Source organism: Hippocampus zosterae, chromosome 1, assembly GCF_025434085.1.
Source record: "Hippocampus zosterae strain Florida chromosome 1, ASM2543408v3, whole genome shotgun sequence".
NCBI classification, from domain to species: domain Eukaryota; kingdom Metazoa; phylum Chordata; class Actinopteri; order Syngnathiformes; family Syngnathidae; genus Hippocampus; species Hippocampus zosterae.
Window position 1 is genome coordinate 8,337,220 of NC_067451.1, and position 27,389 is coordinate 8,364,608.

Genomic DNA, 27,389 nt, shown 5'->3' on the forward strand with positions numbered 1-27,389 from the left:
GTGAGCCTGGAATTTGCTGATATGCGGATTTGCTTGCCACAATGGGACAATGTTCTCGTGACAATTGTGACTTTTTCCAAATATTGTTGAGCAAGTGGGTGGGGAGAAGCCGAAACATCTTGAGAGGTCTGGCGAAGGCATGCCTCGAACCTAACAAGGCGCACTTGGCTCCAGGAGGCTGAGCCAAAAAAAAAGCTGTTGAGACACGATTCTGTATACCGTGTTCAGTCCTCTCCAGAAATATCGGAACCGCAAGATCAATTCCTTTGTTTTTGGTTATACTGTATCGTGAAGACATTTGGCTTTCTGATCCAAAGATGAATATCAGACCAAAATTCTGGAGTCCAGCTTTGCTTTCATGGTATTTCCATCAAGATGTGTTAAACAACTCGGGACAGATGGATCACCTTCAGTTGGAAGCCACACACTTTCAAGTGAGCAAAACTACATGATTAAACAAACGTAAAAGTGAATAACGCGGAATATTATTATTATAATATATCACCAGATTCTGCATACTTCATTTGAAATGCTTTTCCAGGCCTTCACTCGTTGTTTGTCACATTTTGAGCTGTATTTATGTCCTTTGTTTCAACACCTGACGATTTGTGTACACAATATTAATGCATGTTTTAAATCTGTTCATTTTAGTTTCTACAATTCATTATTAAGCTGATGTCACAGTTGTTCACTACGCCGTCAAGAAAACCATAATAAAGGAGCAGGACGCTCAGTTTCCTGGCTCATGAATAAATGAGTTTGGCTTGCTGTTGACCTGCGTTAACATATTCATAGTATTTAACACGTAGCGATAACAGTACAAGTTACATTAGCCGTAAAGACCTTGAAAGAAGAAATATAAGATGCAAACCACTCATCAGCCAAGGCAATCGGAATGCCAGATTGGATTTTGGACAGAGATGAGCTTCTAACAGTTTTGGAAAGACAGTTTTGTGGACTGATGAGACCAAGATGAACCTCTAAGTTAAGTTAAGTTAAGAAAACCTTTATTAGTCTCGCAATGGAGAAATTCCAGATTCACAGCAGCAAAGTTATGAAAGGAAGAAGTAGAACAACAAAAAAATAGGAGCTGCTGGAAAGGCAGCCACTCTCGCGGCGCCATTTTGAAGTCAAAATAACAAAAATAACACAAGACAACACATAGGACAGAGACAGTCGTGCAATCTTCACCACTTTTCTGCATACACTTTGTTGTCTGAAGCAGTTATAGATGAAAGAGGAGAGGATCAAAGTGTCCTTTCTCCAGTGGATCAGAGACGTCATGCTGAAAATGTGCACACGTCTGCTACAAGCTAAGTTTTGAAAGCAAACACAAAGCTGTAGCATCCATTGACGAAAAGAGATTAGTTCACTTCTCCTGTCCCACGTAATCCGCTTCAAACTCCAAGCCGCGACTCCCAGCTCCAAATCCGCATCGGCACTCCGCGCCAACGCTCCTTTCTTCTCATCGTCGGCTCCTCAAGACCTCCATCCATCCAGCCGCAGACCGTTCAACAGCACCGATCTCTCCGCTGAACAAAGCGGGGCTGTGAAAAATGCTGCCCATTACAGGCGCAAGACACAAGCGCCCCGGGACTGTCCAGCAACGACAGTCAAATGGCGCCGACATTCCTCCAGTCAAAAACAGTGCTGGTATACCCATGCTGCCGAGAAGGCGCAACCACCAAGCACAGAGTCTCCTCCTTGATGAATGTCGTGGCCAAAAAATGCTGAAAAAGGTCCACATCAAGTCCACACGATGTAACAACAAACACAAAGTGACAAAAGAAACACAAGAACAACAAAAAAAAAGCAAGGCTCATGAGAGCACTTGCTGACGGCTGCCTACTCGGGCGCCATCTTGACTTCTGAAACCAAAAGCTTCTCTACCAAAGCATGGAGACAGAAGATCTGCGTATGATTATTATTATTATTGTTTTTTAGATCTTTTGGAACCACAAAAACATTCTTTAACTGTCCTGAAATTTCAGGGTGAAGGAAGGTCAGTTTGAGTGGGAGTTATTAAGAAGTTGTGGAAAAAGATGAAACCAAAAATGCAAGCATACAACTTTTGTTCAGTTTATAAGAAGAGATTTATTATTGCATTCAATGTTTGTCAAAAGTGAAGTTGACACCGATTTTCTGACCAAATGAAAGGAACAAATGCATTTATCAAGAAACATCAAATAGTTGCGCTTGAGTCACTTGCGCGCTTGATTTGTAGACGTTCCGGAGCAGTGCCAACAACTCGTCGCAATCTCTGCGAGAAGGTATTTGTCGAGGGAGGGAAGGGGAGGGGGTGGAATGTGTTTGCCGTCTTGACGACTGACTTCCTGTGCCCGTTGACGCTTCACATGGGGCTCGAGTTACCCACCTGACTTGCTCTCACACGCGTTCTGGGCTTCCCCGGCCCCGTCTCGTTACATTGCGCTTTTCGATCTTGGAGGGCAGCTGAGGGCATTCCTGCGTTCCCATGGCCGCCGCCATTGTCTTGAGCAGTGTTACGCCGATCTAAGGAGTCACCCTACACCCCAAAGTGTCACATCCCCAGCACATGATGCGTGTGCGTGCATATTTGTGCACACGTGCGCGTGTGTTCGTGCACGCGCGCATGTGTAATGCAACCTGAGCCACTGTGCGGTGTTGCGTGGGCGCCCTCTTGGCCTCACCTGAGGTGCTTTCCCACAGCTTGACTCGCTCATGTAACGTAATGACGCCGCTGACCTTTGTTGTCAAAACACGCCGAGGTGTCCACCCGAAGCTCCCTTTGTGTTGTCTCGATTCTCCACGGGTGCGCTCTCCTTCCTCTCATCTTGCTAAATAAGCGACGTTTAAGTGAAATAAAAAGCACAAATAGAAGTAAAAATACAAGTACCGTATTGGCCCAAATATAAGACGGTGATTTTTGCATTGAAATAAGACTGAAAAAGTGGGGGTCGTCTTATATTCGGGGTCGAGACATGATACCCATTCACGACGCTAGATGGCGCCAGATACCATTGAAGCAAATACTGAACTTGACTCCCCAGGCCAAAGCGAAGCCCTGTCACAAAGAATAAAAACAGCAGTAGCACGAAGAAGAAAAATAAAAAGTAGCGGTAAGAAAGAAAAGAAGAAAATAATAGAACAGAAAATGGAGAAACTTAACGACAATCTGGAGAAAAGTAGGTCGAAGGTCGGCCAGCTTAACCGGGAGCTTCAAAAACCAGAAGCCATTCATTTACGAATGTGATTGCATTTTAATTTCCATATTTAAATGTTCAGATATTAAGATTTGAATGAGGCAAAATAACATGCTTTTTCTCTCAAATATATTGTTAGAATCATTTGTTTCAGATGTACTGTAATTATTTTCTGTATAAATAATTTGGTGTTCAAAAAGTCTTTTTTCAAACTTGAGTCTTGAAAAAGATGGGATTGTCTTATAATCAGGGCCGTCTTATATTCGGGCCAATACGGTCCTGGTTCAACTCTTTCATGGTTAAAAAAAAGGACTGATTCTGATGTGTTCATGAGAAGAAAAGCAAAATGTCATTTTAACAGTTTTACCGATCCAGCGGGGAAATGCAAAACGGCAAGAGTCCAGGTCACCTGAAATCATTTTGAATTCCACGGGGAAGCTCGTTGCTTGTGATGACAAGAAGTTGAAATCTTTCAAGGGAGCGGGCATGGGATGCTCCCTTGATTGGAAACTGCGTCGAAGGTCTTCATGACTGGCGCCCTTGCTAGCTTGCGTGCGTGCACGTTCCCAGGCGCTTTTGGCTCGAGCTTCCTGCAACCATGCCTTTTGTGGCTCCATGAGGAGCGGGGGAGGCTTTTCAAAGACCTTATCGGGCCCTCAGTAATGCTCGAGGCTTTATTGCATTGTTTTAGGTGCCCTGCCAGGGATTGCGATAGCATGACGATAGTGCAACTCCCACTGCTTTTGCAATGGCCGGTAGTCGGGCCAGTAGGGCCGCAACCTAAGTATTGTTGTGTGGCTTTCAGCCCCCGAATCTCGCCTGGCCCCGCTTAGTCTCTTCAGGATGTTTTGGGATCTGTGTGTGTATGTGTGTGTGTGCACTTTGTAAGAGTCATTTCCTGATTGACTTGAAGGAAAACGGTGCAAAGCGGCTAATAATAATAACGTGGCAGCGCTGGCCACTGTTGATAAATGACGAGGTGGGTGAGAATGAGAGATGGTGCGGACAACGGCTTAAGAGGGAAAAGAATGCCGCTCGGAGGTGACTGGCGCGGGATGGGTGGCGAAGGTTCAAAAATAACATTCGGCCTTTGTTCAAACACACAAAGATGTCGGGCCATCGAGAAGCAAATTAACTTCAATGGATGTCACCAACCTACTGAGAGCCAAAGACCACCGTGACAGACATTCTTGAACTACATTCGAAAGCCGAACCGCATATCGGACACAGCTGTCTAACAGGCGGGATAATCACAAACATCGTCGAATGGCCTTTGTGTTGAAATGATTTGCACCGAGCAAGCAACTGCCGGTTAAATGTGCGTTTGGCCACATGTCTGCGGATGTTTAAAGCCAGCGATGAGTGTGTCGTCGTCTGCGCTTCTAAAACAGCTTCACTCGCTGCGAGCGCCGTGCTAGCCACATCGTCACCGGGCGATCAAACTGCGTCATGCCGCTTTCTGGGTCACGCCACTTGGCTTCATGTTTTTGGCCGGACGTCGGCACGCTGCGCTGCAGTCGGAGCTTGGCCTTCATCAAACTGGCCGCTTGGCGAGTCGTCGTTATCGTCGTCGAGTCTCCACAAAAAACAAACGGATGGCATCGTATAAAGACTTTAGAGGACTCTTGTGCCGTGCATGACTGTTGTCACTTGCGCTGAGTTGCCTGTGTAATTTCAAGCGAGTAGAGTCAAGTCATGACTTCGGTTGTGACTTAAGTCTGAACTCAACTCGGCTGTATTTATAGAGAACTTTAAATCAACCACCACTATATACAAAGGACTGTAAATAAAGCAAATATCATCTATACAACAATAAAACAGTCCATAATAACAAAGACAATAGAAAGCACAAAAACAGTAAACCTAAGATCAAGTTTGAGTCATGCTGAATCAAAAGCCAAAGAATACAAATGAGTTTCGAGACGAGTTTTAAAGGTGGGCAGCAAGGCAGCTTGCCGAATGTTCAGCGGGAGGTCATTCCCAAGAGACGTACCAGCAACGGAAAAGGCTCGGTCTGCTCTGAGCCTCCGCTTAGTTCTTGGTACTTCTAATAATGTCTGGTCCGCAGACCTGAGCCGTTGGGCCGGTGTGTAGGGCCGGAGCAGCTCAGAGAGGTAAGGTGGAGCGAGGCCATTTCAAGATTTGAAAACAAATAATGGGATCTTAAAGAGAACTCTAAAATGTATCGGGAGCCAGTGAAGCGATGCCAGAGTAGATTAGGTAGTTATGTGCTGCTTACGAGTACCAGTCAAGAGGCAAGCAGCAGTATTCTGGACCAACTGGAGACGCTTAATGGAGGATTTGCTGACTCTAAAGTAAAGTGCACTACGGTAATCCAGCCGGAATGTGACGAAGGCATGAATTACAGTTTCAAAGTCTCACAACAGCAGATTCTATCTGGACATGCATTAGTTAGTGACGCTAACACATTTGCATCACATTGTTCTGGCATGGGCCCAAAGGCGTCTGTGTCGCATCTTCCTCGATGCTTCTGTCACTGACAGGCCGAAGTGGCCTTTCACTTTGTTGATGTTTGACCGGTGATCGATGAGCTAAACTTTCAAGTTAACAGAGCCGCCGATTCGCCTTTGTGGCTCTTCTCGTGACACATTTCAAGGTCGATAGCCCCCACCACCACCACCCACCTACCCAGGAATCTGCAGAGAAACGGTGTTCATTGCACAGAGAGCTGGGCATCACACACTACATGCGATCAAAATTATGTGTAAAGGTAAAATTGTATACCTCTCTAATTTCCGCGGACTGTTTTTGATTGCACTGAGGGTTTTGGAATTTGCTGCGAATTTCGCGATTGTCTGCCAGTGATTTGAGTTGGTTCCTATTTAGGCCGTTTTGTTCTCCTTCCATGGGGCTCGCATGTAACATTTTGGCGGAGAAAGGCAAAGAGGCGTGCCAGAGCACTTTTGTTTTACTCTTCCATATGACACATGATGACATTTTGAGTTCATGTCGTGCGAAGGCGAGCGTACAGCTCGGTGATGGGCGTCGTCGTGTCGGCAGAGGAGTAAATCAAGTCCCGCTTTGAAGCTTTGGAGATCTCCGTGTCCAAAGAAAAAATCTTCATATGTCCTTTCAAATTACAATCAAAAAACAAATTAATCCGGTGCTGGCCTGCTTCTAATCTAACATCTAAAACCACGCACCGCTTAATTGATTGGTTCCATGTCTGCGCACGGCGTTTTTACAACACCTTAAAGAGAAGCACAACATTCCTCTCTAATGATTGCGTGGGCAGAAAGACCGCATTCGGCGTCAGTTGGCCTAAATGCCCTCTGAGCTCAGAACGCAGGCCACAACGTGAAGTCATGCGCTCGATCAGTTACCCTTGAAGTGTGGTGCCAGACTTGTGGTGCGGGGGCCCAATCTGGCCCCTTGATCCTTTTAGGGGGGCCTCCTCACGCACACGGTGTCTACTTAATGTTTCTTGCTGAATGGCTTTGCTCTTTCATTTTGACAGAAAATCTGCATCAAAATTTCAGTTTTTCTTCCAATTTGACAGCATTATTTTTCTTGAACAATCATATATTTATTTGTCACCATTTTCCACGACTTCTGGTCGTTAACTGTTTTGTAAAGCGCTTTGTTACAGCTGCCGCTGTTGTGAAAGCACTATATAAATTGGCATCTATTGTATTGTTTAAAAGAAGAATACAGATAACGATAACGATATTCAGGGAAATAACACTTAACTCTACAGTAGAAGTAAAAAACAACTCAGATCGTGTAGTTGCATATGTGTGCACACCCACTCATAACTGGAGATTCTGACTGTGAACAGAATTAACCAATCCCTTACAAACTTCTTGAATGGGAGTCAAATCTGCCACCATTTAAAAGGCCTCTGAAGTTCAAATGTTCTTGTTGGCTTTTACCTTACAGTTCTCCTACAGTACCCTAAACCCCTCACGCCCCACTCCCCAGCATCTTATCTGGGCTCGGGACCTCATTCTTCTGCGGTATCAGTCAGGAGAAGGGGACAAAATAATTTTTAGTGGAGAAATACGATGCTCCCAAATTGCTGTCAAGATCAGAACACGACTGGTCATTTAGGCTGGCAAGAGGCCTACAGAAACATTGGAGGGACTTCAGGAATTTCTGGCAAGTACTTTATTTGGAGTAAATCCGATGCACTTTAATGGTGGCACGTCTGTGTTGACTCTGTTTAACATGAGTTTTAATGCGATGGGGTAATTATAACAGGGGGGTGTGCACATTTGTGCAGTTGGCTTTACTTTTACTTCCCCTCTTGAAAAGACTGGCAAAAACTAATTTGCAGGCTACATTATTGTGGAAGAAGTTTTAAAATTAAATCTTACTGTGGCCTCATTTTTTTGTTTTGTTTTTATAACCCAACAACCTGTCCTTGACCAGAACTGTAAGCCCTGCCCCCCTCCCCTTTCCTAAGCAGCCCACTGAGGGAAAGCAGAACAACTCTGGCCCGTGACGAGTTTGACAGGCTTGCTTTCGGAGAATACGGCAACAAGAGGCAGAAAATATCTTTGCCACTGTGATTTGATGCCATGAGAAAAAGAGCGCTGAGATTGTTTTACCAGCACGGACGCACTCTGCTGGATATGCAATCTGATCTTGGGCACAACGCGTGGAATGTGGCTCCAATGAACCGGTGCCATGTTGGGGGCGGCACCGGAGCGTCGTCTTTCACCTTAAAAGGCCTTTTTTTCTCCAGATAGATGGAGACTTTATTTTTTTTGGGGGGGGGGGGGGGGGCAGTGACGTGGCCAAAACAAATGTTATGTTGCGGTGGAATGCCAAGATCAAGCTGAGCCCATCGCCACTCAAACTGACAAACGGATCCAAACAACACTTGGCGCAGCAGAAAGACCTTCCCCCAAATGCTCATTTCGTTTTGCCCATGATGTTCACCCTTGAGGAGAACTCGTTTTAAAGACAAGCTGAGCGCCCGTCGTGGACCTCTGGAAATGCATCCATCTGCAGCCCAAAATGTGGAACGAAGCCTTCCGGAAGCCACTCCGAGGTGCCAACAATGACAAAAGGAGCAAGGGAAAATTGTCCAAAATGGGGAACCACGTTGGAAGAGATTGCTCTGGTGGTTTCCACTTAAATCCACGAAATCAGATTGTCTCGTTTGCAAACGCACAGCTCTCACTCCACTCCAAGCCAAAGACAGGGGACAGGCAGCAGGCCGACTCGCAAATAATGACAATCTGTATATAATTGATGACCATTTACCAAAATGCATTTTCCACAAAAAAGTGTGAAATGGGGAAAACTCTGTCCCAATAAACTAAAATTATTGTGGTAAATGTTGAAAAAAATCAATGGGGGGGGGGTCAACAAATGCGGATCATTGTTTTGTCGTGGGGCACTTCGGAATCACGGCTTCCCTCGGAGCGCTGGCGCAAAATCTCAAAGTTATTACCCGTGGCAATTTGATATTTCTGTACAAATTTCAGCAAGAATCATGATAGTTGACACACATGGATTGCTCCCGTGGGCCGCATAAAATGATGTGGGGGCCCGGATATGAGCCCCGGGCCTCAACTTTGACACCCTTGGGCTAAACAGCCGTGTTGGTGTTTCTGTGCCAACAATTGACCTTGACTTTTGATGATGAGCCCCTCAAACAACACACATACACACACACAGAAAGTTGAAAAGTCTGGCCAGGGAGCGTGGCCACATGTGTGCCTTTGTGTCTCCGCTGGCTGATAATGTGTGTGCGCACATGCGCTGGGTCCAGAGTGGTTTGCCTCTGTAGATATCCTCGTCCTTTCTCTCCTTTAATTTACTGGACAAACTGTTTGGCTGCGTCCAAATGAGCAGCAGATGCGTCGGCTTGGTGCTGCTGTCAGCAAAAAGAAAAACATTTTTTTTTTTTGCACGTGTGTACCTACTGCACATTTGGAGGCTGCGTCCTCAATCGGCGCAACTCTTGACAAACTGCACTCGCACCAACTCACCTCAGTAATGTCCTGGCTTGAAAAGCCCCACAAAACTTATTTTCATACCATTAAAAAAAATGCTTTATTGAGTACTGGACATCGTCCAAAGGCTTGATTTGTGTATAAAATGTAAACTTTCGTGAAACTTGTGCAAATGTTCCAAGTTGGGCTTTGCCGGTTATGCAGGAAAGACCAGGTTTGTCATTGGAGTCGGACTATTTACACTGGGAAAGAGAAAGACGAGGCTAAACTGGTCGGGCTGCTGGTGAGCCTCGACCTAGTTTTTTTTTCCCCTTCATCTGGCTCAGTCTCCTCCTCCTCCTCCTCCTCTTCCTCTTCATCACTGTCCTCCCTTAAAAAAAGTTCTCAGTGAGAACCACAAGTGGCTTTAAACCGTCAAAGTAAAAATACAAATGGGGGACTTTTTCATATCACCACCCTTCACTGATTTGTATGTACACACAATCGTCCTGGCACATGTGATTTCTGCTCCGCATTCCTTCAATGTTTTATTGTCTGTACATTCTTCGGTCCGGAGTCCAAAACTTAGGATTCCCTCGCAAGAAAAGCAGCACTCATTATTGCTTTAAAAAAAAAAAACAATCTTCCCGGAGGATTAAAACATGTTCATCAGCAGCCTTGTGTCTTTTAGCCCCCTTAGTGGTTTGCTCTGGCTCAAAGAAGTTGTCAGGACTTTGTCCCGCCTTTTCACTCTCGTCGAGTTCCTCGCCTGTCGAGCGGTTCTGCGCATCCTTCCAAGCAAAGCGGGAAAAGTCAACTTCCGGACCTCGGTCCTCCTCTGGTTCGCCTATGGTCCTCCCATTTACACCGGCGCTCAGAGGTCCAGTCTGAAGGCACCGAAGTAGCTGGAGGACTCGTCTGCGTTAAGCATAGTCGGCGACGAGACGGAGACAAAGATTTCGTCGCCGGCCCTCAGCTCAAAAAGTCCCCCTTGGTAGACGGAATGGAGGGCGTATTCAGCGTCAGGCGCCCAGCACTTGGTGCCAACCCCCTTCAGAAGCTGCCGGGTGGAAACGGACGGCGTCAGCGAGCTTCGACGCCGCCAGCGGGCCGGCTAGCTTACCTGAATGGGACTCGGGTAGGAGGTCTTCTTGTAGACGCACTGTACCAGCTGGTGGCTGACGCTGCGCTGGTCCACGTCGCCGCTGGCGGGCGACGGGTAGCGGAAGTACACCTGGAAGGGACGTGCGGGCGGCTCACGTCGGAAACGTTCAGGGAGTCGACGCGTCGAAAAGGAAAGGAGGCTCACCTGCGAGTACAGGTAGTAGCGGCCGTCCTGGGGAACCCGCAGCCTGCCGTTGCTCAGGGTCATGTTGTGCAGGTGAGCGCCCAAGCTCCTATTGGCCCACGAGCGCACCACGTGGCGGCAGGACTGGTGGAGTCCCGTCTGAGGGTACCCTTTTGGGGGGACGAGGGACGAAAAGTCTCGTGAGGCCTCATCTCGTCTCACGATTGCCAGTCCCTATGGCTTCCAAATGACGTGTCATAGAGCCACCAAGTTCCCAAGTACTCACCTTGCAAATTGGTGTCCCGCAGGGTCAAATGGGCCGAAGGCCTTTGGACAACTGTGCTCAAGAATTTTGACCCCGAGTTGTTGAAAGAGCGAGGCATGGTTCTGGCCACTGAGATCACATGAAGATACAGCAACGGTATAACAAACACTGGCTCAGAAACAAAGTACGTGTCAGAATGTGTGTGTGAGCGCTTACCCATAAAGGTTTGTTTGGAGATGATGTTCTCAGTCACCTGAAAGAAGAAAAAAGTGGAAACAACTTTGATAAAAGCTCAAGATAATACATGAAGGCTACATTGTTGCAGTCATTCGTCTGTTTCCCCCTTCAAATTGGTTCATTAAAACATGTGCAGTCACAATAATTTTTTTGGTTTTGATTTATCTCATGAAGTCACTGGTGAATGGATTCTTTGGATCGTTTGTTGAAGAATCTATTAGTTCGATAAACAATTGAAATATGTTTTTGTGACCTTCCATTATTCATGCATCCATTAGGCCTTGTTGACAGGTTGCGTGAAGTCTTTTTTTTGTTGTTCCCCTTGTGCGAAATCCGATTCCATGGCACTTTGACGTGGCACGCGCGTCTTGCCCCGCCAGCCTCCATCTGTTTCCCCTCTCACGCTTGTTCCGTCATTGTCACTGTCCAAGCGCAGCGGATGCTCACCTTCTTTAGCATCAGTTTGATTTTCCCCCCCGACAACCCGGCTGGTTGTTCATACTCTCCTGTGCCCGTCACGTCGCGGGGCGTCCCACGCCATCTAAATCAGGCTTCGGTCATTTCCTCGGTCCGTTCTCTTCATGTTTTCCCTCATATTCCCATGCTAGCTGTTAGCTGCCACGGAGTCCCTCCTGCTATGAATCTCCCTGCAAGGCGCTAAAAAGCGGAATGTGATGGATGAGAAGTGAGCTAATGGTGACCTGAGTTGGTGCTGCTAGCAGCTGGCCTTCCTCTCCCACAGCTGACACTCAAGCTGCAAATTGCAGTCGAGGCTTCCGGCTTTGGACGCAACGCGCAATAGAAAAAACTCCCCAGAGTGTGGCGGTTTGAGTCCCCCCCCCCTGCTCAGTGGCGGGGTCCGGTGAGAGACAGCAAACATCGACCTGAGAGACCGATAGTTCCGAGTCATCCCGAAAGGACAAAAAAGAGCTGGGCCGGTGGCAACGGCCCGTTTGAGGTCACAGTGGAATGTGAAGGCTGAGCTGGTTGCTGCAGAAACGCTGAATGGCCTTCTTAGTCTCAGCTCAATCAAGCGGCGACCCCCCCTCCCAAACCCCGGGTTCACTGATTATCTCCCTTACTGAATGCGTCTGAAAAAAAAGTAATTCAATGAATGAATTGCATGGCGTCACAAAAAAAAAGGATCTGGATGAAGATGTGAACGTTACAGTCCCGTCTTGTGCTCACCGGTGCGGTGGCTCCCTACCGGCAGACGTTTTGGCCTCCTCCACATGTTTGTGCAGTCTACGGTCTCGCTCGGCAGAGCGTGTCCATCTGGGCTTTGCGTTCCTCAGGTCCCGAGAGCAGAAAATTGCCTCCTCACCCGTGAGGAAAAAGGAGAAAATTGGCAGCGCATTTGTTTTTGTGCGAACAAATGAGTTTTTCATCTTCTTGTGAGCCGCCAGGACTCGTGTAATTCGGGTTGTCCGTCTTCACAATCAAGCATATTGCTAATTGGTAGATGACCAAAGAGTACAATCCGTCATTAAAAGACAGAAGCCGGGCTGCGTGTACTTCCAGGGCATCCGATCCTGACCTAAGCCAGCAAATAATCACACATCATGAACACCATCAAAGTTGCAGAAATGCTTCTTAGTCATTCATTGCACATGGTTTGTAATTCGTGTCCGCCAGATGAGCCGAATAGAATCTGTTCAGCATCTGGATTGAGCTCCAGCTTCTCATAGTTCACCATCAAACTTCATCTGGATGGTCTCCCGCGTTCACCCAGTTGGTGAAAAAACAAGCGGGATCAATCTTCGATGTCAGATGGCCCCATGCGGGGGGTGCGGCGTGATCGCTCGTTGTGTCCCGTTAGGAAACCGAAATGAGGAAGAACCCCGTCGATCGACGGATGACTCTTTTGATTCCGTGCCCTCCCGACAGCAAGACTTTTGTGCCCCTGTTTTGGAGACGGGTCTTGACCTCGCGGAACAGGACTTCCTGAGCATGTGGCAGCCATTTACACTCCTTGCGCTGTCCTTGCAACTCAATTCAGAGTTTTTCTGTCGGCGCGGGCGCATATGCCAATCAAGAAGCGGAATTCCAGCGCTAAAGCAGACGTGAACTTTTTCCACAAGCTCTTTGCGCTTGGACTCGCGGCTCAAAACGTGACACCGCAGCTCTCGCAGCGGGATAACAGCAAAACTGGCTACATTCCTCCGCTTGCTGTTTATTCAACAAATGAGCCTTTCAACTTTCCTTCCAGCGTGACTTCTCCACACCAGCGTTTCTGTGATCCCGCAACCTCTGGAACCTCAAGCTGTAATAACAACAAATACCAAAAAAATAAAAAATAAATCACGGGGCCTCGCGCAGGCCCAAATTACGAGACCGACTCGGTGCACCACTCGGCCACCGCGAGCCTTTTGGGGGGCGCCGGCTGCGGTCTTTTGTTTTGGAGGGGCATGCGTCCCCTTGGATGTAGCGAGGTCAGCTTTCTCCCAGCGAGCTCGTAAATACAAGCTGTGACAAGGAGCCGCCTCCTGCTGGTTTTATAGCTGGCTGGATTTAGTGTCGCTCGTGTCTCTCGGGCAGGTGGAGCGGCAAAGAACCGGGGTGGGGGGGGGGCGTTCGGAGAGGGAAATGAGAGGATGGCTGGGAAAAGGCTACGACGCCACGGCGAGCGACAAGCAGGCACATGAAGGAACCCCTCTCTCCTGCAGATTAGTGAGCTGCAACCCAATACTTGAATCAACTGCTTGCTCTCGACAGGCCTGGGCTGGCTGTGTGTGTGAGAGAAATACCCTGCGTGTGGGCATGTGTGTGTGTTGGGACAACAGGTTGATGATTAATTAGACACTGGAATAGAGTTCGGAGAAGGAAGCAGGAACTCAGAAAAAGCTTTCTTTCTCACGAAGGAATTCACGAAAGAAGTTTCATGTGAACTCTTCTGCGAAAGCACATAAATAGAAACACGGAAGATTAGGTTTTATAGTCTTCTTTCTCGGATACTTAGACAATGACAATCCAATCCAAGTCGAAAAACGGGTCTTGATGAAGATTTGGACCGGATTATTAAGTTTATTTTTATGGACTTGCCACTGTGGGAGGATTCTTTTTCGGTTGCATGCTTGAGTGATTCGAGCGACATTCAAACCGTCCCCGAGTGATGACGCAAACATGGTCGTCGTTAGCTCGCTAGCTACATTCTTAAAAGTAAGAGTGCAACGACTTGGAAGAAGGTGACCTCTCCAGAAGAAGCAAAAACGAGGCCAGGCAGGACGTTACTGGCCGCGACGCTGTCGTTGCGCTCTTTGGCTGCACGATCGCTGAGCTCCTCGGCCTTCAATTCAGACGGCGTGTGGCCCTAAAAAAGTCGTATTTCTGAGTGGTGGCACGGTGGGTGACTGGTTGGCACATCCGCCTCACAGTGCAGAGGTACTGGGTTCAATTCCAGCTCTGGACTCCCTGTGTGGAGTTTGCATGTTCTCCATGGGCCTGCGTGGGTTTTTTCCGGGTACTCCGGTTTTCTCCCACATTCCAAAAACATGCATGGCAGGCTGATTGAACACTCTAAATTGTCCCTAGGTGTGAGTGTGAGTGTGGATGGTTATTCCTCTGTGTGTGCCCTGCGATTGGCTGTCTACTGGTTCAGGGTGTCCCCCGCCTACTGCCCGAAGACAGCACCCCCCGCGATCCCTATGAGGATAAGGCGGTTCGGAAAATGGATGGATGGACGGTATTGCTGAGTCGCCATGAAGTGGGGCTGCTTTTTATGGTCATGATGTTGGAAGGGAATCGGTTCTCCGGTCATTACGATCATTTTGTCAAGGAAGTATGTTGAAGTGATACATATCAACTATTCGGACAGCTTTGGATATCTTGAAAGCGCTCGGTTCAGCCTGGGGTGTTTGTAAAAGTTGTTTGCTAAGTCTATTTTTTAAGTGTGGATTTATTTTATTTTTTTCTCTTTGTTAAGAAATGGCAGAGGTCTTCTAATAGCTTGACAATTATGCCTTTAAAAAAAAAAACTCAGATCATCTGCAAGCCATTTCTTTTTCACTAGAAGATGATCTCAAAAGCATTCTGGGTGGCGGTCTTAAAGTCTTCCAATACAATCGGCAGGCAAAAATCAACTTTTGACCGGCAGTGCCAATTACTCGCGATTGACGGCAGGGCGGGCGGCCCGGTAGTCCAGTGGTTAGCACGTGGGCTTCACAGTGCAGAGGTACCGGGTTCGATTCCAGCTCCGGCCTCCCTGTGTGGAGTTTGCATGTTCTCCCCGGGCCTGCGTGGGTTTTCTCCGGGTGCTCCGGTTTCCTCCCACATTCCAAAAACATGCATGGCAGGCTAATTGGACACTCTAAATTGTCCTTAGGTGTGAGTGTGAGCGTGGATGGTTGTTCGTCTCTGTGTGCCCTGTGATTGGCTGGCAACCAATTCAGGGTGTCCCCCGCCTGCTGCCCAAAGACAGCTGGGATAGGCTCCAGCACCCCCCGCGACCCTAGTGAGGATCAAGCGGCTCGGAAGATGAATGAATGAATGAATGACGGCAGGGCTCGACCTGGACCTTTCCTTTCCGTCTCAGGGAATTACGGAGCACGATTGAAGTGCCTGAAGCATTCAGTAAAAGGTGAAAATGGACTCCCACTCACACCGATGTTGCATATTCCCACGTTACTTCCGTGCACGTCTTCGTTGTAGTGATTGCGCTGATCCTTTTACACGTTTTTGGTGCCTCCCCTGTGCCAGATGTCACCTCTAACCAAAGGTAGTCAATTGTGCAAGTTCTTCTTTTGTGTTTGGTATTCTCTGGATGAGAGCCCGACCCCCCCGCCCCCCCACACCGTTGCCGTGCGTCCTGATTGAAAGCAGATCAAGTCGTGTTTCCAAAAATATAGAACGTCCTCGGCCTGTCGTGTCAGCTACTTCGCTTGAGGGCGAAACTCGTGTCATCGAATTTGTTTTAGCAGACATTTAGGAGCTCGTCACGCCTTCTTTCCTCCTCTCGCTTTCCACTTGCCGTCTTTTAAACTCGCACATGTCGGGAAAGGTTCGGTACTGGCCAAACAAGTTAAAAAGAAAGTCAAAGCTTATCATCTCGTGCCCGCGCCATCCGCGCTCTCTCATCAAATCTAAAAATAGAATCAGGTTGAAATCAGCACAAGCTGGCCTCCGGTTGGTCTATTTTGGATATGACAAGGCACCACTCCTTTCGTCCTCAAGAGCCTTAATACAGTACACACACACACACATATACACGCACACTACAAGTATAAGCTAAAAAAAAAAAAAGAAGGTCAATGGTGTTTATGTGTGAGTCATGTTTGGCAGCCTGACAGAGGATCAACAATCTCAGAGTGCGTCTGCAGTCAGCAGCGAGATAGCGCTGGAAGCGAAAACATGCTAGCAGCGAGCGTTAGCGCTTGCAATTGGCTCGTCACGTTTGCCGGAGAGCCTGCGGGACCTTTTCGTTTTGAAATCCAGTTCACATCAAGTGTGTTTGACCCTCAAAGGACCCCCCCACATAGCACCCCTCGTGAACTGCCATGGATCTCTCCACGAGAGTTGCTTTGGGACATTACCTTGGAGATGTAGGCTTTGATGCCTTCGGCTAGCTTGATGCAAGGTTCTCCAAGGAGCTGGGCCAGCTGCTCCGGGATGTCCTGGTCCAGAGCGTTGAGCAAACTCAGACATTTGAGCTCCTCCGTCACCCCCTGACTGCGCACCTGCGTGCACATGAAGAAAAATCTTTTTATCAGATGGACCACAGATTAGGGAAAAGTCAACGTTTGTGTGCTGAGGAGGTGTTTCATCAACCTGACTGTGTGATTGATCATTTACAACAAACTTTCTTGAAAAACTCTCCCCACAGAACCCCCCCCGCGGTGCTTGAGAGCGCGGCTAACGGTTCCGCTGACCCAGCGTGAGTAAAGATGACACACTTGAGTTTTTCGTCTCATTCGTGCCTTCTCACGTTATGCTGAGCCGCCTGCGGAAATGGGTCAGCAACGGCGGGGGTCGACGAGTTTACGGGAAAGGTTGAGATTTTTCGAAGGAGCGTCAGTTGGAGTGACTCAGCCTTCTGCTCTAATGACATTCGCATGGTGGGCGCAGCGAGCTGCTGGGGACGAATGAAAAATATCTCTGTTTTGTTTCACTCCATTATTCAGCCGTCTGCAATTGTCCTTTTCTGACAAGCAGCCTGGCTGGTGGGACACGCGTTTCGACTCCATTGTTTTGTTGCTCGGACTCTTCTCCAGATTTCGAGGTGCGAGTAATCCACGGCTCCGGTACTTTCCTCGCCTCATTGTCGTGCTCAGGAAGCATTTCCTTTATTATTATTATTTTTTTAAACCTCTGGCAACGGGCTCCCCGTTGTGCTAATCCCTTGGATGAGCAGGGTGCGCCGGTTGTGCTACTTGAAGCGCTTACGCAAAACAGGTGCATTGACAGGAAACATTTATGTTCTCATCTCTTGACCTGAAAGTGCTGACAGTGAAGTTAAGGGGCGGGATCGCATCCGTGCGGTTTGCCAAAACAGCCTCCCTACTTTCCAAATGTTATTCCGTCCGCGCGGCATCCATTCACCTCGACAAGGCCAGCGGGGAGGGTTTGATCTATGGTGGGAAAGGCAGCAGATAAAGGCGACGGTGGCGCTGGCTGCGTTCGCCCTCAGCCGAAAAAGAACATTCAAAGAAAAGGCAGCAGTATCCGTTGTCAGACCTGTAGCCAGGGGGCCACATTTGGCCCACCGCATCGTTTTAGGGGTCCCACTCAAGCAAATTAATGTTTCTGGCTAATTGGACTTGTTCTTTTCATTCTGCCACAAAATTGGTTGTGGTCACTTTGATCAACACCATTGAGGCAAATTGCATATTTTGCAGTCACTCAGTGCTTTGCAATTATTTTTCTGTTAAGCCCAAAGGAAGAGAAAAATATTTAGCGCCCACCCAACTCTCTGCCGCATCTATAAATGGTATCATTTGTCCATAAAATTGTTCTAAGTGCGCCTATGCAAAACGTTTTATTCTTAAGAAATTTTAAAAACAATAATAAACAAGGAATTTTAGATCATTTCTACAACAAAGAATCATTTTTCATCTCTCCGCTTTTCCTTTTCGTCCTTGGTTAAATATTTTTCCATGATGCCATTTCAGGGTGCAAAAAAAAAAAAAAGAATATCAAGAAACACCATTGTGCTAATATTCCATACACACACTCTGATAATGACAGCACCACTGCCACCTACTGGAATGGATGTGCAATTACATTTACATTTTGCTGGAGTAGCCCCCCCCCCCCCCAAAAAAAATAATAATGGGGGGCCTGCCCTACTATTTGAGAGGAACTACGGTCGCTCAATGTGCGCTTCATTTCGAAACATGCTTTCAGTGAGTTTTGTAATTAGTTACATCTGGATCATCTTACTCGGGGCTGCTTTTCTGTCCTGAGGATTGATCAAGCCAAGACTCGTTCATTCAAGTGATGCTGTTTGTACTCTCAGAGTGAAGTTCCAGAGTGAAGGGCTTTTGTTTTTGTGTGTGTGTGTGTGTGTGGGGGGGGGGGGGGGGGGGTTGATGAAAACATCCAGAAAAGAGACTTCAGAAAGTGCAGGTGACGCTGCAGGTGAACATTTTTGGCCACCTGCCGTCTTTTGGCCACCGATGAATTGATTGGAGCCATTCATGCCACTCTGAAAAATTTCCACTTGCACCGTTCGCGTGCAATGCATATGCCTGATACGTGGATGTGTGGCTGCTGACCGCTGCCAAACCACTTCTAACTTTGTACTCCCACTGTGAGCTTTTCCCTCATTTCGTTTTCCCCATCAAATGCCGGGAGACAACTTATGTCTGTGGCAATACAGTGGCCGGAGTTTTTTCAGAGAACTGTTGGAACGCTATTTGCGTTTCCTTAATCAACCACCGGGCTACTTTTTGTCCACACACTGATGGAACGTCACCACGGCAACCAGAGCAAACCAGCTCATATGAGGCCTGGATGTCGTGGCTCCAACTCTCTCAGGAAATTGTGAACAATACCTCCCTGTTCCCCACCCTGTGGTGCGCGCGCGCGCGTGTCAGTGACGAGCGCACCAATAACGTGTACGTTACACGAAAGTGCACGTCTAAATTTAGAGTCCTTGCTTGGTCTGTCCCACTGGCCTGCTGGATTTCAGTTACGTGACCCCTCTCAACTCTGGCTAAGCCACTCAAATGAGAGCTGTGCACTGCCAAATGCACGCGCGCGCGCACACACACACACACAGGGTTTGCAGCGCGCTTTCCAAGCAGCCCTCAGAGATACAGTATACTTTTCGGGTTTTGGTGTCCAGCAAAGGCCAGCCAAAAACAGATTGAGGGTGAACGAACACACACACAAAGATACGTTGCATGCGTGTCCGTGGGCACAGCTGGACTCGTGGCATAAATCACTTTAGCCGAAGACAGAGAAGCTCAAGTGTGTCGAAGTGACAGCAAACATGGGAAGAGTCCCCACACGGCTGCGTCACACACACACCAGTTGCACACGTGAGTCCTCAAATGCACAGAGAACCTTTCCGACATCAGGAAAAAAAACAGTTTTTGTTTTCCAGTTCACGATATGTACAACATTTTAGTGTGCGCTGTTGGAAGCCTCAATCTTTAATGCGTCCGTTCCCCAAACTGTTCTTTTTTTGACTGTGGAGAGCCACGTGAGGGTTAATCAACAGCGCCTCCATCATCTGTGCCGTTAACGATCTGTTGGACGTGCGTGCGTGCGTGCTGAATTCCCAATAGAGACGCTTCAATGTGGCGCGCACGTGTGTCTGCTTTGCGTGTTTAACGAGACTCCAGCGCACGTCCGCGTCGACTCAGGAATGCCGTGAGCGGCCAAACTGGTCTCAAGATGTCTTTTGTCTCCACCTGTGTGCTCGTGAGCGCACACGCGCACCCACACAAACACGCACAAATGCAATGAGACCACTCCCGGCACTCGGCCTGTTGACTTCTGACTCGCCATTGTCAGCCACGCTGCTCTCATTTATGTTTTGATGGTGACACAGGGTGGGACTTTTCTTTTGTGGCCATCGAGATAACCATTCATATCTGACGCTCAAAGGCCAAAGGTCGGCGTACGCTTCTGGTAAACGGGCCGAGAACGAGGAAATAGCTGACAAATGGGTCAGGCCTTTCTTGTTTGTCGCGCGCCAGCAGCGTGGATCGACATCTTGCATCTCGGCCTTTTGCAAATACAGTAAATATTCTCTAGTACGGACTCGTGTTTGCGCTGTCCAATTTGTCCTGATAACAGAAATTCTTCATTTGGAAATGAGCATGGTATACGTCCTTTATGAACCTGCAAGTATGTTGACAAAATGCGCGTGTAATAACATAATCGATAAAATACAAAAATATACTGTCCAAAAACTGTTTATATAACAAAAACTGCAATACAGGTGTTTCCCCAAAAAAATCACAACAGTAAAATACGTACAGTATTTAATGTTTATTTTTCTGTCTTGGGGAAAAAAAAACATGTGTTTTGGATTGTTTTGTTGGATGCATTCTTTGGTTTATGACAATGTTTGCCTGCGTGTCATACAGTTTTCTTGCTAGTTGCTAGTAACTGTCTCGTTGATCACCGATGTTTGGTAATTCTTGTGCATACTGAAGGATTTTTGTTGCCATTTGCATTGCTTCCTTGCTGGATGGTGGCTTGTCATCAGGAGTTGAATCGATGCCTTGTTTTTTATGGTTTCGTAGATTTGCGTCTTTCCGACTCCAAGTGTCTGTTGGATCTTTTTAACTTTCTGTCCAGCCTTGCTCAAACGGAAGCATTTCACTCGCTCAGCTCCAATCTTTTCAGTTCTTCTACGTTTCGATGCGATGATCTACACGACGTAAGTGAATAAAGTTAAAATCTTTCGCAATTACAGTAAAACGCACGCCTATAGAAAGTCGCTTACACGTCTTCGTTTCGAATCTGATGAATGAAAACGGCGAAGCGAACACGTTTCTTCGGTCATGTCGAGTGAGTGCTGCTTTTAAGCTAGTGCCGCGTTCTCCAGGACGTAAGTGAATAAAGTTAAAATCATTCACAATTACAGTAGAACGCACAGCAATAAAAACTCACTTAGACGTCGTCGTTTAGGTTCTGATGATCGAAAAACGCAAAGTGAAAACTTGTTTGTGTCTTTTCCGTCACATCGAGTGGGCGTTGCATGTATTTAAGCTCCTGCGGCATTACACCTCCATCTGGGTTACGGGTAGTGGAATTTCCGCTTATGCAAGTTCCAGTAACACATACTGTAATATCGTAGTCAAAACATTAATGCAGAGGTTTTTATTCCGGGTGAAGAATATTCCTTTCCATAGAATTCCGGGATGGGAACATTTACTGTAATGCAAAACCGTTTGCTGCTAACGATCGAATCCAGTTCACGCCATGATGGCCTATCATAGCAAGCACCGCCAACCCTGCAAATACACCGAAACTGCTCTCCAACGAAACCTCCATGGACAAAAATACTCCCAAGTGTGAAAAAATGTTCATGCATGAAAGCCATTCCCACTTTTGTGCTCCCTCTATGACGAAAAGTCCCCCTGTTCCGTTATACAAAATCTTTTTTTTTTCTCTTGCCTCGCAACGAGATTCACTACAACAAAAACAAGCCTTCCACAAGTCTAATCCAATCTCAACATGCCACAGCAACCTCTACTGCTTTGTTCGGAAACGGCAATAGCAACTGCCACATTGGTTTACACTTGCGCAGTAGTCCAGTAAGTATTTGTTATTAGTTTCAGACGCAGCAAGAACATAACTAACATAGCTAACATTGCTACAAAACGGACCTTTGCAGACCAAGGAGTTAAGGAAAAAAAGCATTCACGCTTGAAGACAGGACAAAAGTAATAAAAATGAACGATGAAGGAAGCAAAGTAAAATACATTATGCAAGAAATTGATTTAAGTGAAAGTGAATGCTGATTGTAAATTTTGCAACTTCTTTCCCATTTTTTTCTTTCTACAATGGCTATATGAAGTGCCAAATAAGTGTACTCTCATATCTATGCACTATGTATTGGAATAAAAATAAAGTGTACACACATACGTTTTTTTGTGTAGTGTGTGTGTGCATGTGTGTGTGTTTACATCTCAGATTAAATTTGCTACAGTGAAAAGCCCCCTGTTGTGAAAATTTTCTTGCTGCAAACATGATTTCGTTGTAGAGGAGTTTCACTGTATGCTCCCTAGTGGTCATCACATCACATCACATCACAGTTGTAAGATTGAATGGCACTACAGTGACATCTTTGTGCTTCTGTGCTCGCTTGACGTTGAAAGCCAAAGCCATGACGTGTTCTTCTCGGTAATGCTAACGTTTAGCATTCCCACAACTCAGAACGGCCGAGGAAAGCAAGTTCGTGATTCAGAAAGCGTGTCATCACTTTGCTAAGTTAAGTACTTTGGCTTCCTACGTGGAGCTCACCAGCAGCTATGGGGACAAAACCGATAATGGTCTGCTTTGTGAGTCCCAGACCTTCAGGCCGTTTCGGACATTCCGGACCTTCTGCCCTCCATGAGGTCCGTTGGCCAGCCTGTGGGTGGGCCGCTGTATCTCAGGCGGGAATTTTATGGGGTGTGACCTCTGTAGCTGCACAAATGAGCCGGTCATAAATGTGATTTGAGATGTCTTGTTTAGTGAGTGGCATTGCCTGCTCGCACACTCTCCACGTGGTTGGCCGAAAGTGCTGGCTCCACGTGATTGGCTGTGTGCCACCTGACACATTTGTAAACGCCATCAAAGCCCCCCCCCCCTCTCCCCCTGCATTCTCCCACGCGCACAAAGTGACAATTGCACTTGTTTGCAGCACTGTCAGCGCTGTAAATCTGGCTGAGTGCCTTTTATCAGGGCTTGTTGACGGACAGATGGAGCAAACAAAGTGATAACACACACGGAGAGACACACAGACACAGGCTTCCTCGCACACACGCATGCGCTAATAGGCCTTCCCACAAGGGAACGCAAGTATTCCGATTTTCTGACATCATGTGTGCAAGCTTCTTTGCTATGGTCAAGACGTTGTTAGGTTTTCCCATTTGTGTTGTTCAATCAGAGTATGCAAAGGACATGATGTGGGCTGGGGGGGAAAACATGAAGACTATTTCTAGAAAAGGAGAGAAGGGGCACTCCATTTACACACCCAGTCAGTAATCCAGCAGTTGCATTGTTATTTTGTACTTTGTGCACGCATTGTATTCATTCTCTGCCGTGACCACAATGTCGTTCCCATAAAATGGACTTGTTTACTTTCAAACTCAGCCCGGAGCAGAAGTGTCATCACGCATGTTTCGATCATGACGTCTCTGTTCCGCTGGCGAGCGAAAGGAGACTTTGATTCTCTCCTCTGTCATTTATAACTGCTTCAAACAACAAGGCAGCGATAGTTATTACAGTTGTGTGACTGTCCGTGTTTTATGTTGTGTGTTCTGTGACATTGTTTTGTTATTTTATGTTAACCATTTTGTAAAAGCGCTTTGTTACGGCTGCAGCTGTTATGAAATTGCGATATGAATACACAGGTGTTGTATAAAACACTGAACCCTGGCCAAGACGTAAGTATAATGTGTGCACAAAATACACAATAGAATTAAATGACTATAATTAGTGACTTACAGTTGGGTAAACAAACGGAACACAACTTTTATTTCAGGTAAGTGACAGCAGATCGCTCGTATGCATTGGAAGTAAGGTGCGCTCATTTTGCTGACCTTGATAACCGAGTTGTTGACGGGAATGACAATCAAGGCACAAATGAGTATTTTGGGTGCACATGACATCTATTTTGTGGTCACACTTGAGTCTTTTTGTGTCCACAAATGAGCATGTTGTCCGACCATATTGTGGGCACAAGTCACTTTTTTTTCCCTCTCCGGTTGCATTTATGACACTGGATAAAATGCCTGGAGGAGTGTTGTTGTTGGTCTACGATTTGATCCAGAGAAGAATTCTTTGACCTGTATGTACTGGATGAAATCACTTCTGAAAATGATTAGCTTTTTTTTTTTTCCCTCGCTGCCCAGCGGCCATTTCCCGTCACGGCTGGTTGTAAGACGGCCCTGATGATAAGACGACCCCCCTCTTTTTCAAGACTCAAGTTTGAAAAAAGACTTTTTGAACACCAAATTCATTTTTATACAGACAAAAATTACAGTATATCTGAAAAAAAATGATTATCACAATATATTTGAGAGAAAGAGTATATTATTTTGCCTCATTCAAATCTAAAGTGCAATCACATTCATCAATGAATGGCTTCTGTTTTTTGAAATGTAAATTATATAACTTCTCCTCAGCTGCCGGTTGACCTGGCCGATCTTCGACCTACTTTTCTCCCGATTGTCGCTACATTTCTCCTTTTTCTGTTATCTCTTCTATTATTTTCTTCTCCTTTCCTTCTTACCGCTATTTTTTATTTTTCATCTTCGTGCTACCGCTATTTTTATTTTTATTCTTCGTGGCAGGGGTTCACTTTGGCCTGGGAAGTCGAGTTCAGCATTCGCTTCAATGATATCTGGCGACACCTAGCGTCGTGAATGGGTATAATGTCTAGACCCCGAATATAAGACGACCCCCACCTTTTCAGTCTTGTTTCAATGCAAAAAACACAGTCTTATATTCGGGCCAATACGGTATATTGAATCATTTGTTCGTCAAAATATGACTTGACGGCAACGTGTTCATGATTGGGGAGCTCCGATATATGTCGAAAAAGTTTATTGTAACTATTGGATGGAATATCTTCATGTCATGTGGTTTGCGTGCTGCTGCTGCCCTACTTGCTTTTCCTCTCGCCCCCCAATTTTCGATTCGCTGCATCCTTTGCGGCGTGCGCGTCGCTTGAATGGAGTTATACTGCGACTTTGCTCGCAGTTGGTGGCAGGCCACATTTGTTTGGTGGCAATGCTCGAAAATTCCTCCTTGTGCCGTGTTGTTGTTCTCCACGGGCTGCCCTTGTTTGTTAATAGGAGGGGGGTACATTCAGACAAGGGGTGGGGGGAATTCCCCAACAAACACATGCACAAGCCTCATGCTTTTCATGAGGCCTGACTGAGCATGGCCTGAAAACAAGTTCGGGGCCGAAAACACAATATGCGCACTGTTATTTAAAGAACAAGTTTTGTGCATGCGTGTGTGTGTCCACTTGACTGTGACTGAGCTTGTCACTGCGTCGCTTCGCAGTCAGTGAGTCAGAGAGCGTGGCGGCGGGCTTTTGGCAAATTAGCGCTGCGCTCTGAATAATAAAGATAAAGAAGGCCGTTGGTTCCACCGTTCGCTTCGGGGGTCTTATCACGTCACATGCGCCCTCCCCGTGTTAATGAGGACAAAAACAAGATCGTCCTCGTCCTTCCGCAGCCTGCCCCGTCCCATTGCGCCGCCGAGCGTCTTTGCACAGCTGGGCTCATCTTCCGAGATGTGTAAAATGTGATTGGATTGAGAGTGGGGGAGTCGCAAGTCGAGCGTCGAATACAAAAATGGTACTTTTTGATTTCTTTTGGTTCCCGCTTGCCCAAGAATGCTTCCAGATGGACTCGCCACCTCTATAAACTTTTGTTTTGATTGCTTGTGCAGAAAAAAAGAGTATTTCTTTGTCTGTTTCGAGATGACGCTATATTTGGCACCCGGTCTGCGAGAGCTCTGCTTTTTTGGTTGTTTTTGTCTTTTGTTTTATGCATGTGGTGTTTGTTGTCCTTCATGTGGACACGGTGGGGACTGTTTTCAGCATTTTTTTCCCCATGGCATTTGTCGAAGGAGAAGAATCTGCTTGATGCTTGTGCCTCCGTGGCAGCATGCGTGTGTCAGCACTGATTTTGATGGTGCGGCGGCGCTATTCGACTAGCGCCGCTTCATTACTCGAGGTGCTGGTGTAAAAGGTAACATTTTTCACAGCCCTGTTTTGTTCAGCGGAGATGCCGCCGCTATTGGACAGTGTGCGTTGGTGCAGCTGGATGGATGGCTGGTGGCGCGCATTGGCACATTAGCGCCGCTTGAAGTTGCGGCGGATCTAAATGGGACAGGAGTGAACCACTCTCTCATTTTATTTTATTTTATTTTTTTTGGCAATGGATGCTACAGCTTCTTGTTCACTTTCAAACTCGGCTTGCAGCAGACGTGTCGGACGGACATCATGCCCGTTTTGATCATGAGGTCTCCGATCCACTGGAGAAAGGAAACTTTGATTCTCTTCTCTTTCATCTTAAAGCGCTTCAAACCACAAAGCGTATGCGGGAATAGTTAAGATTATATGGCAGTCCGTGTTTTATGTGATGTGCACATCTTTATTTATATAGCGCTTTCACAACAGGTGCAGCTGCTAACAAACAGAAAGGTTAACATAAAATAAAATCATGTAACACAACACATAACATAAGACACGGGACAGTCATGCAATCTGAAGCACGTTTACTGCGTCGCTTTGTTGTTTGAAGCAGTTTGAGATGAAAGAGGAGAGACTCATAGTGTCCTTTCACCAGTTAATCAAAGCCATCATGATCAAAATGTACACGCGTCTGCTACAAGCTAAGTTTGAAAGTAAGTAAGCAGCTGTAGCGTCCTTTGACAAAAAAATAAAAATAAAATAAATAGTGATTGGATCACTTCTCCTGTCCCATGTAAAATTCCAAGCGCCTCAGTTCCAAATACGCATCAGCGCTCCGCGCCGACGCTCCTCTCTCCTCATCCTCAACTCCACAAGTGCAAATAAAGATGTAGTGTATTGTCTACCAATTGTGATTATTTTCCCAAAATGAGCTCCAGTGCGGGGGAAACACATCATCTTAGAATGACTTCAGGAGAGAAAAATGTGCCGAGCCGACGTCCGTATTTCACTTGACTTCGGACGAGCAAAAAGTGTGGAAGTGGCGTTGCAAAAAAAAGTTCTTACCTGCGAGATGGACATGTTCAGGTAGACGAAGAGCCCCGTGGTGGAGGCCACCTGCAGGACCACCACCACCGCCACCACCAGGGCCACCCACATCTTGGACGGGGCTTCTCGCCGCCCCGCGCCGCCGCTGGCCCCCCCGGTCGGAACCATCATGTAGGTCGTGGACTCGCTGCTCGCCGATCGGAAATAATCCTGCTGTTGCTGCTGCTGCTGCTCGCTCGGGCTGGCCATGGCGCCCCCACCCCCCGCGCATCGAACCCAGGGCACAGTGACAAAAGCTCACGCTTAAATGTCCATGCAAAAAGGAGGACACCAGCTCAAAGCGGGAATGTGACCATGCCTGTCGGAGTGGACGAGTGGAGTAGCCTGCAGGACGAGGCTGCGAGCAGCCGCGGAGGGGGCTGTCTTAACCTCACAGTCACCCGGGGGGAGGGCGGGGGAGGAGCAGCAGCGGCGGCGGCAGCAGGGAGGGCTCCGAGCAAACAGCTCACAACTTTTCCACCCTCTCCCCCCGGTGAAAACTTGCTTGCTGGGTCAAACTGTTTGTCGGAAATGTTTTGCCTCCCCACTTTCGGGCAGCAAGTGTGACAGACAGGTGGTTGCATTTAGGTCACAGCGCACATTTCTGCCATCGCTT

General features: G+C 47.1%; 2 protein-coding genes across 2 annotated transcripts in view; one reads left to right on the forward strand and one right to left on the reverse strand.

The window, feature by feature from the left end:
* The first annotated feature begins 63 nt into the window (after positions 1-63).
* The window catches only part of ccnb3 (cyclin B3), a 42,106-nt gene continuing 14,780 nt past the window's right edge, over positions 64-27,389 (forward strand). The window contains exon 1 of the mRNA XM_052066019.1: positions 64-434. Coding sequence (XP_051921979.1) covers positions 359-434 — 76 coding nt within the window. The 5' untranslated portion in view covers positions 64-358. The remainder of the gene's footprint in view (positions 435-27,389) is intronic.
* Positions 9,717-27,159, reverse strand: LOC127601074 (tumor necrosis factor ligand superfamily member 10-like). Its single transcript, XM_052066071.1, has 7 exons — positions 26,753-27,159; positions 16,407-16,550; positions 10,858-10,894; positions 10,663-10,770; positions 10,398-10,546; positions 10,212-10,322; positions 9,717-10,148 (listed from the first exon to the last, which is right to left on the reverse strand). Exons 1-7 carry the CDS (start codon positions 26,981-26,983, stop codon positions 9,963-9,965), a joined length of 966 nt encoding a protein of 321 aa, XP_051922031.1. The 5' UTR covers positions 26,984-27,159; the 3' UTR covers positions 9,717-9,962.